Here is a 20,647-nt window from a genome sequence, read left to right as displayed (position 1 = left end):
GAGCCTCACGCAGGCGCAAGTCTTTGAGCTGTACTTCCGCTCTCAAACGAATCCTTGTTTTCCCCTCCCAGCGCAGGGGTACCGAACAGATTCAACAATGAATACCCACTCTGCGGAAGTGCGGGCCGCCTGTCACTCTAGACTTCTGTCTCTATAGTACTTCCCACCGTTGGCTGTTGGGAAAGAAAGCCTATGGCAAGAGCCATAGATTCCGAAAGACAGAAGATCCCTGTATGGTTCCGATCCCGCCTCCACGTCCGGTTTTTTTTATTAGACTACTATTGGGGCGGCCTTTGCTCCGTGAGGCATGATGGGACTTGTAGTTTTAAGGACGGAAGGTGCATGAGGAAAGAGCGATGAGTGGGAAGCGGAGGGGTCCCTGCCCGACTGGTGGAGATCGGAATTCCTCCTTGCATGGGGAACCTGGGAAGAAGAAGCACCTCAAACGGGAGGTGCGCGCCGATTTCTCCGCGGCATTGAAGGAGCCTGTCCTGAAGGAGAAAGTGGCCGCCTCCTGGGCACGCAGAGAAGCCCTCGAGCACGGTAAGAAGATCAAGCGAGATATTTTGTTTGAGCCAAAAAACTGCCTACAAGATTCTAGTTCTTACTGAGGTGGTCTCTGGCCAGTACCATTGCATAATAAAGCAAAAGGCTAGTGGCTTGTTAAAGACTTATATTTTTTCTTGCAATATGTACAGTACCGTTTCAAGCTGCATGAAGTGCTGGCACTGTGCTTGACTTTTAAAAAGTATTTGTTGTGCTTTTGCCCCGCTTCACCATGTCGGGGTGAAGGCCATCGGATGGAACACTATGCGCATGTAGTTTCAAAGGGTAGCTGTGTTGGCTTGCAGAAGAACAGTGAGGTTCGAGTCCAAGAGCTCCTTAAAGACCGAGATTTTCGAGGTATAAGCTTTCCAGAGTCAAAGCTCCTTCCTTCATAAGCATGTAGTGCTTTTGGTGTCATTTGCTGATAGTTTGTTTTCTCTGTCAGTAAAAAATAAATTCTAGGCCTGATTTGTTCTTTATTTAAATAGCATCTTCTTCTGCAAAGCTCGACTTAAAACAGCTAATGAGGCTAAAAACCTAAACAGTCTAAAAAGTTGGCACCATGACACAATGGTTGTACAGGGTAGCAAGTCCCATTCCTGCAGAGCTAAGACAGCAGTCGGATTGGAAAAGAAAGGGCCCCTGAATACATTTTGAGAGACCTTCCTTCATTGCTCATCCAGCTCTTTGATATTTAGGATTGAGGGTGCATATATTGTGGCTCTCATTGCATTCTGAGATTAAAGGGCAACATTGTTATTAGTAACTGTTTTGTGAATCTGTGTTTTCTCAAGAAGCGGTTGTGCTGGATCCTGTTCCTTTCTGCCACTGTGTCATCCCGAACTTCATCCAGAATGAGAGTTTCCTAGAAGGACTGCAGAAGGAGCTGTTGAGCCTGGATTTCCATGAAAAGTGCAACGACTTGTACAAATTCAAGCAGGTACTTGCTTGAGTACAGAATCATAGATCTGGAGGGTCCCAAAGGCCATTCCTGCCACAAGGCATGATCACCAGCCTCTGTCTGCCCACCTCCCTCACCTCCACACTTTCTCTCCTGGAACACCATGAACTAATTAGTTGCTTTCAAGCTTTAAATTGTAGAGTTTGACCCCTGCAAACTTTCCTTCTGCTACTAGAGAAAGGAGGAACTCCTGATCCTTGCATATGCTATGCTGGTGATTGTGAGATTTGTATGGACAAAAAGCTACTTAAGGGGTGATTACAGACTGGCCCTTTGGGCTGACTCAGAGACAGCTATGAAATCGACCCCAAAATCCTTCCACACACAAACATCTGCCTGTTCCACACTCACCCCCATCCTCCAGCCTTCACAGGCTGGCTCAAAAAGCTACCACCTCTGAAGTGGTTGCAAATTTCTGAGCTGACAGCCACTGTGTGAAAATGCCAAGCCACCCCAAGGTGCTTACACTCCCCCCCCTTAAAAACTGTTGGGAGCACTTGAGCACTTAACTTGTTGTGGGAAGAAAGAGCGGTCTGGCTTCTGAGGTGCCACCGCATCTGGAGGCCTCTGGCCGCCTGGCAGACGGCATGCAGGCGCTTCACTGGGGAGCATCTGGAGGCTTCAGGTTGACTCTTTTTGAGCCAGCCCAATTCAGGACGCCTCCTGACTGCCTGTCTGTTATCGCCCAAGGTGTTGGACTGCAGTGAGGAGGGGGGTCAAGAGAGAGGGAAAATGAGTAGAATACATTCAATCATTAGTTGTTATATCCAAACTAGCAAGTCATGATTTGCATTTCTGCTTTGCAGGGAAAAGGTAAGCAAAACCATGGGTTGCTTGTTTTAACGGTAAATGTTCTTTAGGTTTGTTCCTTTAGCACCAAACCATAGTTTACTATTACATGTGAACCTTACTTCATGTAGAGTTGCCCTTAACTGGGGAGGGTTATAATTTGATATTCTGCATGCAGAAAAACCGAGCTTCAGGCTTTAACATATTCAGCTAAACAATGCTGAATAACAGAACTGGGAAAACTGTGCCCAAAATATGGTCAGTCAACAATAGCTGTCAAGATGGGCCAGTGGTGTGATCACTATAGGCAGTTCTGTATGTTCATATATGTATCTCAACTGTCAGGCACATCAGGTAATGCTGCCAGAGTGTACAGAGATGGAAAGGGGAGTGGGGAGAAGGGGGCCATTAGGCATCTCTGCTCAGTTGTGAAATTGCAGAGCATATGCACAACAAGCATTTACATCCTCCTCCTCATGGTCTAGACCACCAGTCCCCAACGTTATTGGCACCAGGGATCAGTTTTGTGGAAGACAATTTTTCCACAGACCGGGGGTGGGTGGATGATGGTTTCAGGATGATACAATTTTGCACTTTATTTTGGTGTGGTGGTTAAATGTGTGGACTCTTATCTGGAAGAACCGGGTTTGATTCCCCACTCCTCCACTTGCAGCTGCTGGAATGGCCTTGGATCAGCCATAGCTCTCGCAGAGTTGTCCTTGAAAGGGCAGCTTCTGGGGAGAGCTCTCTCAGCCCCACCTACCTCACAGGGTGTCTGTTGTGGGGCAGGAAGATAAAGGAGATTATGAGCCACTCTGAGATTCGGAGTGGAGGGCAGGATATAAATCCAGTGTGGTGGTGTTGTTATTATTATTTATTTATTATTATTGCATTGTAATATATAATTAAATAATTATACAACTCACGGCCTGGTTGCTAATAGGCCATGAACCGGTACCGGTCATGAGCCTGCTTTGGCTGGGAGGGCAGGATAAAAAACAAATAAAATAGAAAATTTAAAAAAAGTTGCTACCACGAATGAGTGGATTTGCACAAATTCAGCATCAAGACTTTGTTAAAAGGCTCCTGTGCTCTACGAAACCCTGCAGGATGATGACCAGAATGCCCTGAGAATTTTGCCCAAACGAGTCGTGCAGATGGCATTCGCCAAAGCTGCATATTTGCCTGCCCATCCACTTGTAGCAAGCAGCTCGTGGTCCAGAAGAAAAGGGAAAGAACTTTTTGAGAACGTTTTCTTTCCTGATTGGCGGGAAGCAATTGTTATTTGATCTTCAGCCAAATAGCTGCATGGCCTGCCATTAGCAAAGGACACTACACGGACATTTGTCCTTAAATGAAGTAGAGATTGGGACTCTGAATGCCCATTAGGGACAATTGGGGGTGGGAGGAGGAGGTTATGTCATGTTCCAGGAAAGCTGCAGTCCTCGATGGCTTTATCAGTTATAACTAGAATCTTTTAATATTTTTCTTTTTTTATGATAACAGATACAGAAGATAGAAAGGGGAACAAAGGGGAAAACTGAATATATCATCTAACAAGTATACATCAAATATATTTCTCAAAGATGCAAGGTGCTAATAAGTAGGACATTGAGTCAGAGATACAAAATATTTTTAACTTTTTGCAACACTTTTGTAAATACTATTGTCAAGAAAAAGGGGAAGGATATTGAAAACAGAAAATATTTCAGATTTCATATATATTATTCACCTTGTTGGAACCAGAACCTTGACCTATACCTAGAAGACCCGGTGCTGATTGGGAGCACCTCTGCTTGTCAAAGTGGTGGGAGGAGAGATGCCTGAGGATGGGAACTGGCGCCTGCTCAGCACCTAGGCAGAAATTTGGCTTACAGAGTTGCCCAAACTAGACCAATTTTATTAATTCACTTACATGTTAGGAGTCACGTAGGGCAACTGAGAACCAGTGTGGTGTAGTGGTTAGCACAAAGAACAAAAAGACATAAGGCTCACAACATCTCAAGAGCAAAAAACAACTGACAAAGATGTTGCATATATTCAAAGCTATATCACGACACTGTATATGCTAATAAACTGTATTATAAATAGCAAAATAGTGAGTCTCTAATTATTACACAAACAGTACAAAAACTCAAGTACACATTGTATGACTCTGCAGACTGTGTAACAAATATACTAAGCCACATCATGATCAGTACACTGAGTCCCCCGCAGCTTGGAGAATTCCACAAACTGTATAACAAACATTCTATGCCACTGTACACATAGGGAAAAGTTCACAGAGTGCCTCGATTGTTATGAAATTCCAGGCAAGGTCTCACGGTGAAAACTTCTCATTTCGTGGTTGTACTTTTTCAATGGCAAGAGGCAAAATCCATGTCTACAACAGATTTGTTGCACAAAGGATTTGAAATCCAAGAGCAGACTCAGTTTTATATTTAGAGGACAGAATTTATAAACCACTCTTGAACTGGCTGCAGAGCAAAAGTCTGACATGGTTAGCATGTTAGACTAGGTTCAGGGAGACCCAGGTTCAAATCCCCATTCTGGCTAAGCAATCTTGGGCCACATGCCCTCAGGCTAACCAACCTCATAGGTTTGTTGTGGGGATAAAAGAGAAAAGGATGTCAGAAGCTACTTTGGGATCCCCATTGGGGTATGAAAGAAGTGAATTGATGTTTTGATAGTGAGAGCATAAAATTTGTAACTGTTGTTTTCACTTCCTCTTCCGTGTGCAAAGTCAGATGACCTCCAGAAGAGAGAAGAGCCTCACATTGCTGCTTTAAGGTAAAGTTAATTGCTATGTTTCCTGTTATCTTAAGAACATAACGTGGTTTATGGTGGCCAAACAAAACAGGTGAGTGGGAATCAGTTCCATGAATTTAGCCCTGACAGTAAGCTAGCTGGTGCTTCTGGGAGGCTCCTTGTTCTGAATATGTAAACTCTGTGCCAGCTTTGTACATCTCTTGAATTAAATAGCTTGGGCTTCAATGCTGTGCATGATTGCTTGCTTGGAATTAAGTCCCACTGGACTCTATGAAGTTTATTTTTGAGTAAGCATAGCCTTCACAATTAACTTTATTTTAAAGCAAACAATATATTCATCTTGGTTGTTTTTCCATTGGGTGCAAAGACAGAGGCCTAGCAAAAAGGCTGAGAGGTGTTCCAAGTTAAATCTGATGCCATGATTGCTGGATTTCCAACCTAACTGCCCACTGCCTTTTAATGGCCTATTTGAGCTTGGAAAGAAAGCCTCTCTTCCCAGGGAGTTACAACCCACACCTGATGCTCACAGTAAACAGTGGATGCACTGGCTGCAGTTCTGCAGGCTCACGTTCCATGGTTCTTCTTGTCTCTCAGGAAAGTCCTCTTTGAGAAATTCCGGGTCTGGCTTTCAGATGTGGCCCAAGTGGAGCTGGAGCCAACCATTGATTTGTCCTGCGCCAAATACGAATACACAGGTGAGGAAATGCTCTGCCTTCTCCATCAACACACCCACCGAGGGAAGCTGGTCAAGGCCTCTCAGCAAGGAAGAAAGAGGCTACAGCATTTGCTCAGCAGTAGGAACCAAGGTGGGGTGGAGAGAAAATGCCTTTGTTTTTAAAGCATTGTAAGCTGCTGTGGAGGCTTCAAGATGGAAAAGCAGAACATAAACACAGTCTTTAAAATTGTGGGAATTAGCTCTATATGATGGTAGGAGAGATAAGATTCTCGTTTCTAAAGGATTTTTATTTAGAAGACTTAGGACACTTTTCTTGTGGAGGATGAAGGCAGTTTACAATGAATAACATGAGAAAAGGGTTTCCAGTGCAGAGGGAAACATTAACATTTTTCAGTCTTTTCAGTATTTAGTGTCTTTTCTTTCTCTGACTCTGGTAACAGCTTCAGTTGCTATAGCCTGGATGCTTCCAATGGCACAGAGTTCCATGTGAATTGGCAGTTCCACGTCAGTTATCAGGAGCTAAAAAGAAACCTTTCTATCCAATGCTGATGGCTTTAGAATGGTAATTCTCAGTAGCTCAGAAGTCATGGGCCTCTTTGGTATACCACCTGTGGGTCTTCCGAGCACTGTTCCCCAATGTGACACCTGCCCCATGTTTCAGGAAAGGCCCTTGTCTGGTGGAGCTTGTGGTAGGCAGGTAGGTTCTACATTCAATTAGCCACCTCTGGAGGAATAAGCCATCTGCAAGCCTCCCTTAGGTGCAGGCCTCATGCCACAGATGGAAGTCAATGTGGCTTTTTCAAATGTGACTCTCCATGTGCTATGGACTGAGTACCACAGCTGTAGGACAATGGTAGGAGATAAAGGGAACACACTGCTGGAAATGATGATCAAATGGCTGGTGTCCAGCAGTGGCAGTCCACTAAACATTACTGTCTCTTAAGATGGAGTTGGAGCAGCTGCATGGAAGGCTGGTTAGAGATGGGACAGTTATCAAAGCTCTGGGTGGGTTGGCAGTGCCAGGTCTGTCTCCCTTCTGTTAGGCACCAGTTCCTGAACTAAAATGGAATCTGCTCCCAGTTCTGTTATCTTAAGAACGTAAGAAGAGCCCTGCTGGATCAGACCAATAGTCCATGCAGTCTAGCATCCTATCTCACACTGTGGCCAACCATTTCCTCTGGACAGCCAACAAAGGGCAAAGGCCAGAATCTTCTCCTGATGTTGCCTAGCTCTGGGATTCAGGGGCTTAGTGCCACTGAATGTGGATATTCTTCTCAGCCACCATGGCTAGTTGTCATTGATAGACGCATCCTCCAGTATTCTTTCTAATCCCCTTTTAAAGCTGTTTATTCCTGTCACCACTACATATTTTGGCAGCAAATTCCGCATTCTAATCACTCTGTGTAATGTAGTATTTCCTTTTATGTGTCCTGAGCCCTACTGCCAATCAGCTTCATTGGATGCCCTCGAGTTCTAGTATTTTGGGAGAGGGAGAAAAATTTCTGTCAGCTCTCTATCCCATGCATAATTTTATGAACTTCTCTCATGTCCCCCTCCTTAGTCACCTCTTTTCTAAACTGAAAAGTTACAGATTCTTCATCCTTTCCTCATAGGGAAGGTGCTCAAACTCCCTAATTTTATTGGTTGCCTTCCCCTGTACTGTTTTCAGTGATAGTAAGGAGAGAGCAAGTAGGAACCAGGAAATTCTGGAGTGTGGTGATTTTTAGCAGGTATGCCTGGCAGTCTCAGCTGAACGGTATGCTATTGCAGATGCCCTGCTCTGCCACGATGACGAACTGGAGGGGCGACGAATTGCCTTCATCCTCTACCTTGTGCCGCCGTGGGACAGGAGTGATGGGGGCACTCTGGACCTGTTCAGCACAGATGGTAGGTGGGCCATTGCGAGCCGCTTTCTCTTCCTCCTCTTGCAAGAGTGACTCTTATGTGCTCAGGGCCAGCAGGCTACAAGTTCCACTGAAAGAATCCCTGCTGAGTGCAGCCTGCTCCATTGTGTTCCTGCCTTCACTGTCTTAATGCTCCTGCATTTCGATAGGTTACGTAGCATTTATGCTCTCTGCCAGGGAAGCATAACCTGTATATTTTCTCCCTGATCCGAGCAAACCTCTGCAGCCACACAGAGACACGGCCCTGAGTCATCAGAAACAAAACTGTTCCAAGACACTGCAGCAGTTGAGGGTTTAAAAGCAGGAGGGAAAATGCTTTCAGTGCAGTCCTAAGCTGAGTTATGGCTTTTTGAAGTCCACTGAAGTCAGAAGGCTTAGAAGGGTGTAACTCTGCTTAGGATTGCATTGTTAAAGCTGTAATGAAAATGGGGTCTTGAAAAAACGACCCCACGGGGATCAGTGTACTTACCTGGGGCTTTTTCACATTTTGATGTTGTCTGGTCTCTTATTTCAAGTTAAATCTCAGCTTGATTGTGCAAGTAGCACAAAGGAGAGTCTGGTGGTAGAGTACTGTGGGTGCTGTAGCTCCTGGGGTTCTACCATCTCAAGAGAGAACTCAGGTAACAGCTGGGACTTGTGCTTTAGCCTCTGAGCCTGCATCCTGACAATGTAAGGAGTTTCAGTATATTTAAGGACACTAGAATGTTTTTAAGAAGTTCAGATCGGTGGAGCTCTGACTTCTACACACTAGTACTTGCACACTCAATGCTGAATATGCCCAATCAGCTCCTTTATATCCTAGGGGGCATGGCTTAGAGATCAAGGATGTGGTGTCATAGCAGAGCTGAATCCCAGCACTTCTTGGCTTAATTATTGTTGAGTGGATGCAAAGAAGACTCATAGAAACTCAGGCAACTGGTCTGCAGAAGCAGTAGGTGAAATCTGGGTGAAGAATGTAAATCCTTTGCCAGCTTTGTGGTCTGGAGGTGATAGGAAAAACGGATTGGCGTGATGGGCTCAGCTATTCAAAGGTTGCATTTTTGTCATTTTTCTCTCCCACCAGATCACTTTCAGCCACGGCAGATCATCAAATCATTGGTCCCTTTGTGGAACTCGCTAGCTTTCTTCGAAGTGTCACCAGTCTCTTTCCACCAGGCAAGAGGGCTCTTGTGTTCCTGTGTACACACAGCCATATATATTGCTGTCCCTGCTTCCCCTCTGATTTTCCAGACAGTTACATAAAGCTGCCTTATACTGTGGGTCCCCAATGTGGCACAGCCAACACTTTTTCTGGAACCCACCAAGTGTTCTTAGAAATTAGGTGGGGCCAGGTAGGGTTTTTGCACAGCAAGGCTTCTGATTGGCTATTGAAGATTTGATTGGCAGTGCGTTTTTTTAAAAATGTTGCTTTGGCAGCAACTGCCACCACAACATAAGGCTCTTCACTGTGTGACTGAAGTTAAGCTGCAGTAATGATTTTGTGGCTGGCTCCACCTCCTGTGGCAGCCATTTTGTCACTGTGTCCACCGTGCTATGTCACAATTCCAAAGCTACCCACAGCCTCAAAAAGGTTGAGGACCACTGTCTTATACTAAGCCCCAGACCATTAGTCTATTTAGCTTGGAGTAGTCTCCTTTGATTAGCAGTTGTTCTCTAGAATCTCAGTCTTTTTTCGCAAACATCTTTCCTCAGTGGCTTCTAAATAAAGCAGAACTCCAGTGGCATGTTAAAAATTAACAACCTTTACATGAGCTTTTCTAAGTCACAGCTGACTTCCTCAAATATGTGGAAGGAAATCAAACTGGGAGTTCTGCTTGAGTTTACAAGGCAACAGGGGTTGAGACAGGTTGGATGTTAATTCCACCATGAGTCTTTCAAGTGTAAATGTCTAGGCCTGGATTATGGCTAGAACAGACTCATGAAGAATTCACACCCCACCTCTGTTTCAACCCTTTCTCTCCCCACCCCCACCTTGTAATCTCCTTAGGCAGAATTCTCAGTTTAATTTGCCTACACATAACTGAGGGAGTCAGCTGTGACTTAACAGAAGCTCATATTGAAATAAATGGTTGTCAGTCTCTAAGGTGCTACTGGACTTTTGCTTTATTTTGCTATAGAAAAGTAACATGCATCCAATATCAACTATCTTTTAAGCAGGAGCTACCAGGGCTTGAACATGAGACCTTCTGAATATAAAGTGGGTGCTCTACCCCTGAGCCACAATTCCCTTCCAACTCTCTCATATTAGGAAAGGTTGACACAGAGCCACGCCCTCTTCCTAAACCATTGTTGGTGTTGCTGTTGAATGTCTGAGGTATGCCTTCCAGGTTTGTTTTTTCTACATGAAACAGAGACATTTGGGGAAGTCAGAGTTAAGGTCTCTCAAGGATGCGCTGACACTCCAAGCCACTTAGGACCAGTCTACACATTATTATGGTGGCTCTATGTGCATAGCTGTTGGCCACTCATGTTCTTCTTTCTTTGGGTGTATGTTCACTGTTGGGAGTAGCTTTGATTTCATTTTTTTACCTAGTTTTCATATATCATGACCTGGTTCAGTCTTCAAAATGAGACAGGACAAAACTCCAGATTGGTAGAGGAGGTCTTGAGCCTTTCTGAGACCTTCACTTAGCTCCCATATTGGAGAATTGAATGCTAACTACTTTTTTTTATTTCCTTCCACTCCAGGTGGCTGAAGTCCTTTCCAAAGACAAGTGTCGACTGTCTGTGAGCGGCTGGTTTCACGGCCCCTCAGTCTCTAGGCCACCACGCCATATTGAGCCACCTCTGCCACAGAGTCCTCACATCCCTTTTGATGTAAGCAAACCCTGCTTCCTTTCCATGTATTCTTACTTCCACAGATGGAGTCAGTCAATCAAGTACTCCTGGTACTTAATTGACCTGTTGGAGAGGAAAGCTGCTTGTCTGAATCCACCCATTCCTCCTTTATTAGGACCTGTCATAAGCAAGGAGGGGGGAGGACTCAAAATGAGTCTTATGGCACCTTTGAGACTAGCAGGTCATTATGGCACAAGCTTTAGTGGACTAGAACCAATGTCAGAAGCATGGAGTGTGTCCCAGTTAACAGATGGATACATTGGCAAAAGAGAGGAAATTATGGGATCAGAAGGCAGTGAAATACAAAATGTACAGACTGCGACTTCTCTGTACAAAGCCTAAATGTCCACAACTGACTGCAATTCTAAGCAGAGATACCTTTGTAAAACCCACTGAAGTCAATGGGCTTAGAAGGGTTGTAACTTGGTTTAGGATCGCACTAAAAATGACTTTATAAATTAAATGCACACAAAGTTCTTGTTATATAGGTAACTATATAAAAACACATGACTCATAAGAGATTTGACACATGCCCTGAAATATATTAAGTGGTCTTAAGGCTTCATGTAGGTTATGTAAAATGCTGTTAACTCTGTGATATAAATAATGCATTATATGTTAAGCAAATCCAGTTATATTTGACTGAAAGGTTGAAATTCCTACTTTCATGTTGTATTATAATATTCTTTATTGCGACTAAGCAGTGTTATCCATATCCTGCTGGAATGGCCTTGGATCGGCCATAGCTCTGGCAGAGGTTGTACTTAAAAGGGCAGTTGCTGTGAGAGCCCTCTTAGCCCCACCCACCTTACAGGGTGTCTGTTGTTAGGGATGAAGATAAAGGAGATTGTGAGTCACTCTGAGATTTGGAGTGGAGGTGGGATATAAATCCAATATCATCATCTTCTTTTATTTGACGTGGCCCACCCTGAGCCCATCTGGGAAGGACAAGATAGAAATGTGAAGAAATAAATAAATAATTTTTCCATAGCATGAAATATTGTATCGTTGGATCAATCCAGTGTATCTGGAGATGGATTCTCAGAGCCAAATCCAAGAGGAGTTTGAGGATCAGTCTGAGATCCTGCTGAAGAATTTCCTCAAGGTGAGTATCAGAAGCACCATTCTGATTTGACAGCAACACTGCTTGAGCTCTGCATAATGGGGACTAGGAACAGCATTCCCAGTTTTTTTGAGAGGTGGGGATCTGTAGTATACTTTGCAAAACATTCATCATCAGGGTTTTTATATACCCAACAGGTTTCACTATCCCTAAAGCCTTTATTTTAATCTATATTGCACTTTTAAAAACATGTATTTCTTTCATTCATTTTTAAATGTTCTCATTTATGTTCTTTAAAGCCTGATCAGCCTAGTTTGACACTAGCTCAGGGGTGGGGAACGTCCATCCCGAGGGCCGATTACGGCCCTTGGGATCACTAGGTTTGGCCTTCAGGGATTGCTGAGCCAGGTCGAGCCATGTGGCGGCCTCCTTGGGGCCTGGCTGGCCAGGATCACTGTGGGGCCTGGAAAAGTCACTCATAGTTCAGGTAAGTTTCCCCCTCGTTTCTTTATTTCCCTTTCTATTTCTTCCTCCCATTTCTTTGTTTCCCTTAATTCCACTTTCTTCTCCCCTTTCTTTATTTCTCTTTCTTGCCATTTCTTCCCCCCATTTCTTTGTTTCTCTTTATTCCCCTTTATTATTTATTTCCCTTTCATCTCCGTTTTCTCTTTTTCTATTTCTTCCCCCATTTCTTTATTTTCCTTTCTTTTCATTTCTTCCCCCATTTCTTTATTTCCCTTCCTATTTCTTCTCTTTATTTCCCTTTATTCAGCTTTCTTCCCCCCATTTCTCTATTTCCATTTATCTCTCTTTCTTCCCCCTATTTTCTTTCTCTTTCTTTCCTTTTCTCCCTTCCTCCCTCCCTTACTTCCTTTCTCTCTCTGTGGAGCCTGAGTGGCGGGCATTGCGAAGGACTGCTGCTGGGGTATGTGGATGCCTTTAAAGGTCTGCTGGGAGCAGCTGCAGTTTCCGCAGGGAGGAAGGGAGGGGTGGGAGCCAGCTACCACCAGTTCAATTTGCACTTGATTATCCCAGATGGTGTGGCCTAATATGCTAATGAGTGTGTGAGCTAATATGCTAATATTAGGGGATGTGGTCTAATGAGCTAATAAGTTCCTGCTGGGCTTTTTCTACAAAAAAAGCCCTGGACCTAGGCATTTGCCTAGGGTGGCAGGCCGTGTATGTGTGTGTGCCAAATTAGGCTATCCCCACATGACTTCAAATAGAAAAATAATTATTTGCATTAATTTTGCCTGCCTGAATTGTTCTCCCTTGGTGGAGCGCTCTTTTAAGTTGATAATTTTGTATGGCCTACAAATGATGTTATAAATATCCAAATGGCCCTTGGCAGAAAGAAGGTTCCCCACCCCTGCACTAGCTCATCAGGGCTTGGGAGTTAAGCAGGGTTGGCAGTGGTTAGTACTTGGATTTATATTAATTGGTCTTGGTTAGGGATGGGCACGAACCATGTTTTGGTGGTTTGGTTTGTGGCCAAACCACAAGCCAATACAAACTGAGAGGTTGGTTTGCAAACAAAACCAACTTTTATGGGTTCATGACATTTAAAATTTAAACCCCTGCTTTCTGGTCCCCAAGATAAGTAGAGGGAAGCAGAAAGAAGGGATGTCTCAGAGCCATTTAGAGCAAACAGCTGAGTGGCAGAAAGCTCCTGCTGCTCATCTGTTTTTCATGAAGAGCAGAAAGCAGGGGTTTAAATGACTCCAAGCCATTTAAACCCCCGCTATCTGTTCTTCATGAACTGCACTGAAATCTGGAAGTTCATAGCAGCTGTTCAGTTTGCGAACATTGCTTCACGAACCACAACCAGTATTCGTGATGAAGTTAAGTTTGTGAGCTGGTTCATGCCCATCTCTAGTCTTGATTCTCTGCACACTTGCATAAGACTGAGTCAATAAAGGCAAAGATTTAGTTAGCTAGCTGATGGAAGACAGCAGAGATACTAGACGTAGATTGGATGTGCAGTTTTAATGACTAAGCAAACACATGCAGTTAGGTTATGAATCTGTGTAACGGGGACGTTCTTGACAAAGCAGAACTGGTTTGCTACTCGGTGGAACCCTAAAGCTGGTTAGTGTGTTCTTGAAAGCAGCATACAATGCAGAATCTCACCCAGTGATTTTGTCCACTCACAATATAGAGTGGAAAGGAAAAGTCAGTTTCTCATGGTTAGCTCCTTCTCCTGGTCAAAGGCCCTTGGCATTGGTAATATCAAAAAGACAGCAATCTGGGAGGCAAAAATTAGGCCCAAATTGTAGAACTGAAGCTGGGGGTTTCTGGCCAAATAGGTAGTACTGATCAGAGGAAAACCCAGGTTGTTGTGCTGTGCTTGGTTCCTAGAGAGACAAATTTCAGCTGGTCTGTGAGGCTCTGAAGGAGGGAGAACCCAAATGGAACAGCAGGGGGCCCCCTAACAAAAGGTAGGAACATGTTGCACTCAAGATGGAAGTAATCAGCGTAACTTTAGTTCAGCAATCTCTGTGCTGCATGCATTTGCCTTGCAAGGATTGAGACCCATGAGTATCAGTTTGAGTATCCAACCAAGAATTTGGCTGTAAGAGCTTAAAGGTTTTTTTAAGCTTTAAACAAACCGTTGCTAACGCTTACAATTGTATAACATGTGGGCACTGCTACTTGAATTCTCAGCCAGCAGAAGGGGTTGAGCAGGATTTCCAAGGAGGTGAGAGACCCAGTGTGACATAGAAGTTAGCATGTCACGCTAATACCTGGGAGACCCAGGCTTCCCCACTCTGCCATGGGAGATTGCTGGGTGACTGTGGGCCAGTTACACTGCCTCAGTCTAACCTACCTCACAGGGTTGTTGTTGCAAGGATAAAATGGAGGAGAGGAGAAGGATGTGAGCTGCTTTGGGGTCCCCACTGGGGAGAAAGGTGAGGTATAAATGAAGTTATAAAAAACCTCTGTGTTGCTTCATGCACCTTCCTGATTGCTTAGTAGTTTCTTGTTAGTGGTCTTAGATTGAAGGCCCCTTTGGCATTGCGGATCAATCACTGGCCTTGGGGACAGCTCAATGTGTTGCATGTTTATAACAGCAGCTGGAAGCAGCATCCCTGGGTCATGTTCTGTCCTATATTGTGTCAATCACCTGTTTCACTGCATAGTGTGTACTTCTTTCCTTTAGATGCAGAAAATGAGTTCAAATCCCTGCTTGACCACAAATCTCAACCGGGTGGCCATTTTTCTCTCTGTGTAACCCACCTTAGAGGTTAGCTGTGATATTTGTGCTAATTTGTCAGCACCATCCAGAGCTCTTAGTGGCTGGAAAGAATCCAGATGTGATTGATAGACTTCCGTGCATCTTGTCCTATGCAAAATGACAAATCCTGTATTTTTGAAGTAGACTGAATTATGCAGATGAGTTGATAAATGCGGTGTTTGCATAAGAATTTCTGTGTGTAATTTGAGTTACTTTAGTACAGAATTCGCATCATTTGTTTTGGAGGGATAGAACACACACAATGGGTCCTATTGGCAATGCTTCCTGTCTTCCAGGTTTTATGACAAAGCAGAAGAGGAGAGACTGCCAGCCATTTTGAAGGAATGCATGGAGCTGTTCCGCTCAGAGGCCTTCTTCCTGCTCCTTTCCAACTTCACAGGCTTGAAGCTGCATTTCCTAGCTCCTGAGGAGGAGGAGGAGGAAGAGGAAGAAGAAAAAGAAGCCACTGGAGGAGATCCTTCCAGCTGCTCACAAGGGGAGAGCAGTCAAGAGGAAACAAAGAGGCTTAATGGTGCAGGGGAGCCACGGGAAAACTCTGAGAATGAAGGGTGTAAAAATGGTAAGAAAAGCATCCTGATCTCAGTATGATGCTTTCCCCACCCCCAGTGTAGCCCCACTGATAGTACGGCCAAAGTGAGATGTTTGAAGCCAACACTTGCTTTGCTTCATTCATCAAAGGCAGCAGAAAGCGACAACAAGGTTGTATATTAGGAATAATTGAATCTGAAAGAGAGGCTAGTTGTATGTTCTTTTATAAAGGAAGAAAGCTGCTCAGATCTGCTGATCCAGGGCGTCTCACTGACCTAGGCCAAGTACTGTTTTACCACCACCACACCCATTAACTCATGTCTTAGCATGAAAACAGTAGCACAAGAAATTATTAGGTATCCATTCTGGTTGGTTCTTTACTCTTTCCCCATTATGACTGCATCTTCTGTCGTTGTCATGTACAAACCCATTCCCGAAACACCCCAGATTCTGCCTAAGGCACCAGATTTAGTACCGTGTTCCAAAATCGTCTTAAGAGTACAGAGTTTTTCTTTCCCTGTCCCTTCCTATAACTAGCACTAGATGAAAAGCATACTTGAGGGGATTCTTTTTTCTCTGTCAGGCTCAAGTGTCCCTCAGTGTTCTGGAGAGCTGAGACACTGGACCAAAGGCTGCTATACCCTAGTCCATGATGCCCAGACTACAGAGTTTGCCTTGGATCTCCTGCTCTTCTGTGGATGTGAAGGTCAGTTGGGGGAGGGGGTGCTGTTAGCTGTCTCAAGCAATTGGATGAGGTGGGATCCCAGCATAGGGCTGGATCATGTGGATCCCTCATCCTCAAGCACAAGGGGTTTTCCCCCTGATGCAAGAGGCTCTGGGCTAGGGGAAAGCACAGCTGTTAACAGAACAGATCCACAGGCTCCAGCAACCTAGAAACTGATTGTGCAAGATGTGGATGCTCTAGTCCTCGTTCCCTGAGTGGTTGCACTTCCAGAGAGCATTCTCCTGGGATACTGCATTGCACCACCCAAAGCACTGGCAAACATCCCTAGGTACCCATGTTCTATGGGGTTGCTTCTACGGACATAATTTTACAGCAAAAAACTAAAGCATTTTATGTAATAATTGGTGTGCACTCACTGTATTTTAGCCAAGTTAAATGAATTGAGTTTAATTTAATAGTCCAACTTGATAATTTATGAACTCATTGCATTAACTTTTATGAAACAGTGCGGTTTTAGAAAAGGATGTGTGTGTGTAGATTGCACTGGGAAGTTAGTTTCCAGAAAACGTAAGAATCACCACTCATCACTATGTTGCCTCCATCTGGGTTGGAGGCCATGAAGCACTGAAACAGCTTTATTGCTTCCTAGAATGGCAGCCTCCGTGAGGGATCTTGAGTCAAACTGGCAGGGTATAAATCTAAAGCCATTGGACATGCTTGCTTAATGGGTAGCTTTCTTCTTGTGCTTCACTTTAATCCAGACGGTATTGGGGGGTTGTAGCTGTTCTGAAAGCTGTGCCAATTTCAAAGGAGGCTGATTTCTCCTCTTTCAAGGTTGGGACGTGGAATGGGGCGGCTTCACTTCTTACATTGCAAAAGACGAAGACGAAGAGGTAAGAAACTTAAGTCTCTTCTAAGGTGGAGGGTCAGCCAGCCAGCTGGTTTTCAGGCTTGTTTCAATCCAGCCTGTGACTTGAGCATGTTCCTTAGTTTGGTTGGGGTAGTGGACTACTGAAGAGTTCTTTCAGAAATATCAGATTGCTCATTGCAACTAAGTGAAGGGATGTTGAACTTGCGCATTTCCTTGAAAAATTTGGATTTTATTATAGCCTAGAAATAGGCTCAGAAATGCTCACGACATTAACCTCCTTCTTTCCCTGTAACTGATATATCCCATTCCCAACCCTGCCCTGTAAAAATAAAACTAACTTTTGCTTTATTAACCATTCCCATTGTGTTCTCTCCTAAAGCTGCTGACCATCAACCCAGAGAACAACTGTTTAGCTTTGGTTTACAGAGACCGAGACACACTGAAATTTGTGAAATACATCAACCACCGTAGCTTGAAGCAGACAGCAGCACAAGCTGAGACAACTGGATTCTGGGATTTCTGCTTTGTTTACTATGAATAATAGTACAGAGTCATCCTCCTGAAGAACACCACCTATGTTTTGGACTGGACCCCCTGCTGAAAAGAGAACAGTGATGGTAGCTTCTGCTAAGTTGAAGGAACTGTCTAGGCTCTTACAGAGTTATCCCTTCTTTCTATCAATTTTGTGGCCTTGAGCAAATGACCCACAGTGTCTTGGATACCTCTTAAAACTGTATGTACTGCTAAATCTGCTTTGACTGCTGTATGCTCCCTAGTTCCTGCTCAGCTTCAGGTCAGGATTTCATCCAAAACTCCTAGGGAAGGCCATGAAAGGACGGAGGCAGATTTTTTCTGTCCTGGAGCATGTTCCTCTATTAATGGAGAAGGAGCTGCTCTGGTTAAAATAACTCCCAAGAATGGTTTCTTTCTAGCATTTTTCTAAAACAGCTGTCTCAACTTCAACAGAATGAAGATGGATTCAGTTGGTATGCAGAAGCAACACACCTTTCCCCTCAGGATTTTTGCTTGTAAAACAGTTGAGCAACAACTGGCTAAAAAATTAACTCAGGGCTTTAGTGCAATGGCACAAGAGTTTCATAGGACAAGCAATAGGGAGGGGGGAGGTACTAAATAGCTGCCACTGAAGGGTAGATGGCCTAGCCATAGATCCTTCATCTGTCTAATGTGCAGCACATTCACAGCAAAAGCAGCGTGTGAAGCATTATTTTACTTTCTCCCCCTCCTCTATTCAACACGGATGCTTTGAAGTGATTGTGTACCTAGCAGTTTATGGTTGTGTGTCACTATCTTGGAAGGATTCAAGCCCAAACGTTTGAACTGTATTGTTTCATGCAGTATTATCCTCCACAGATAGCATAAGGTAAAAGGGTACATGGTGTCTAAGCTGTGTTGCTTCTCCAGATAGGTTTTATTTATTTATTTTTGCTGTCAAGTCACAGCTGACTTATGGCAATCTCATAGGGTTTTCAGGGCAAGAGACATTCAGAGGTGGTTTGCCATTGCCTGCCTCTGTGTAGCTACCCTGGTATTCCTTGGTCTCCCAGGAAATACTAATCAGGGCTGACCCTGCTTAGCTTCTGGCTATCTGGTTCCAGACCATACCCTAGCCCAATCCAGTTACAGTTATCAATCATGTTTTTATCATAATCTTCCTCTGCAAGCCTCAGAGTGGCATACAAGGATCCCCCTTTATATCTCTACACCAGCCCAGTAAATTAGACGGGGCTAAAGGATGCGACTACCCCAGGGTCATCCAGTATGCTTAATTGTTACATGGGAATGTAAACATGAATCTTGCTATGGTCAGACCCACTAGTTAATGTACTACAGTGGCTCTCCCAACTAAATCCCAAGCTATTTCTAGCTGTGGTGTAAAGAGATTTCACAGCCTCCAAAAGAAGTTGTCAAAAATGAAGCTGAACTCAAAAGGTTTCTGATGTGTTTTTGGATCAGATACACCTAATAAGTTTTAGTGATCCCCCCCCTTGCTGGAGACAATGCAACAATGAAACTGCTAAGCATCAATTAGAGGTGATGCAAATTAAACCACTGTAGAGAGTTGCATAGAGAAGCAGCATATAAATGGTTCCTTGTATGTTGCTGTTTTGAAAAGCACAAATAAGAGGGAGAAACTGAGGTCTGTCTTGTTTTATTGAAAAACCAAATTATTCAAAAATACTATTGACTCTGAAAGTAGAAAGACTGTACATGGCTCTAAGCAGGTAAGTTGCTACTGCTTTTCACTCCTCTTTTAGATTCTGGGCCTTTCTGTTGGGCTTCTAAGCTTTCTAGAACCTCTTCAAAACTACTGCAAGATGACTATAGAAGGATCTTGATGTTTCTCCTTTCTTAATCCCCTACAATAGATCGTGATCTGTTCTGTATAGAAAACTACCCATGTGTACTGTTAAGGGTCATTGATTCTTCTAAGGGATGTGGAGGCAATGAATGCACAAATGGTGAAGGAGAGTAGATTTTATCAAGTAGTCTACAGAAGAAAACCTCAACAATAGAAGATCCAGTAGAAGAGAATAATATGCTTTTATGCCCCTTCAGCTACCAGGAACCCCTCGAGAACCATAGATGCACCCCCTGGAACTGAACCACAGCACAGCTGGCTGGTTCCATGGGGTGAATCTTTTGTCATTTTCCAGGGGTCCCTGACAGTTGAAGAGGCATACATGTAGTATTTTCTTGCCCTGATTCTTCTGTAGATGAATTAACAAAATCTCTTTTCCTTCGCCGTTTGTGTGCTCATTACTCTACGTCTCTTAGAGGAAAAGAGCCACTGCCCCTTCTACATCGCGCCAGACACCTGCACATGCTACTTTGAGCGAGGGTTCTGCTTACCAAGCAGTTGCTGGGGCTGATCTGACAGGAAGAGTGACCCCTCAACCTGCCGCTCTCTGCCCATGTCTCTGATGCCGCGGCCTATTGTGGAGATCATCTGAAAACACTCAGCTCCATCTTCCATTCCGATCAAGACGAGGCTGTTCCTACACGCATGATTCTAAACAGCATATTGATGTTGTCATTCTTGATAGCGTCGCGACAAGCAGCGATCACTTGCATCTTGGGCTTACCCACTGGGGGAAGAAAGAAGGAACTTGCATTACAGATTGTGTGTGCGTATGTTACAAAGGAAATCTACCTTTCAACCTTAAGGGGAGAGACAAAAACAAAATTCATTATGAATTTTAGTCATTTGGGTTACAAGATTCCCCATCCTACCTTGAGAAGAAGCTCTTTGTGGTTATTTCATGTTGAGGTATTTTGAAAAGGAAACTCCTTCAAAGTATAATGAAATACAGATGTGATCATGAGAACCACAGGAAGTTAGTTCACCCCCCTGCTAGGGCATGCTGCCACAAGTTCTAATATATTTTTACAGTAGATAAGAATAATATTGGAGAGTGTATAATACATGCATGTATGAGTTATCTCCTTCCAACCCCCATGAACTAATGGGCACAATCCCAGATGACTCTTTCCTAACACACAGTCACCTTTTAAGACAGAAAAGTAGTTTAAAACTCTGAAGCAACAAAAATACACGTATCTGATAACATGGGAGTAGTTGTCGCATATCTGAGTTGATTCTCCTTAATCCGCAACATATGAAATCCAGTTTTAAATTTCACAATGGAAAATCTATTGGTGAAATGAAAGAACTCTTTCAACCCAGTTTCCTAGCTTCTGCAGTACAGTTCTAATTTACTCAATAGTGCAATTTTTTATTA

At 43.9% G+C, this 20,647-nt stretch overlaps 2 protein-coding genes across 3 annotated transcripts in view; one reads left to right on the top strand and one right to left on the bottom strand.

Annotated features, from left to right (window-relative positions):
- The first annotated feature begins 352 nt into the window (after positions 1 to 352).
- On the top strand, positions 353 to 18,158 carry OGFOD1 (2-oxoglutarate and iron dependent oxygenase domain containing 1). The gene is made up of 13 exons (XM_060253661.1): positions 353 to 543; positions 1,341 to 1,486; positions 5,040 to 5,086; positions 5,660 to 5,760; positions 7,512 to 7,628; positions 8,709 to 8,800; positions 10,334 to 10,462; positions 11,475 to 11,588; positions 13,905 to 13,984; positions 15,078 to 15,361; positions 15,914 to 16,036; positions 16,850 to 16,908; positions 17,266 to 18,158. The coding sequence occupies exons 1-13, from the start codon at positions 357 to 359 to the stop codon at positions 17,425 to 17,427; spliced, it is 1,641 nt and encodes a 546-aa protein (XP_060109644.1). The 5' UTR covers positions 353 to 356; the 3' UTR covers positions 17,428 to 18,158.
- An 882-nt stretch (positions 18,159 to 19,040) lies between these two features.
- Positions 19,041 to 20,647, bottom strand: part of BBS2 (Bardet-Biedl syndrome 2) — a 35,398-nt gene continuing 33,791 nt past the window's right edge. For both annotated transcript variants that reach the window (XM_060253659.1, XM_060253660.1), the window contains one exon: positions 19,041 to 19,993. In XM_060253659.1, coding sequence (XP_060109642.1) covers positions 19,887 to 19,993 — 107 coding nt within the window. In that variant the 3' untranslated portion in view covers positions 19,041 to 19,886. The remainder of the gene's footprint in view (positions 19,994 to 20,647) is intronic.

The sequence above is a fragment of the Heteronotia binoei genome, chromosome 14 (genome assembly GCF_032191835.1).
Source record: "Heteronotia binoei isolate CCM8104 ecotype False Entrance Well chromosome 14, APGP_CSIRO_Hbin_v1, whole genome shotgun sequence".
Lineage (NCBI taxonomy): Eukaryota > Metazoa > Chordata > Lepidosauria > Squamata > Gekkonidae > Heteronotia > Heteronotia binoei.
This window is presented reverse-complemented; position numbering and strand designations above follow the sequence as displayed.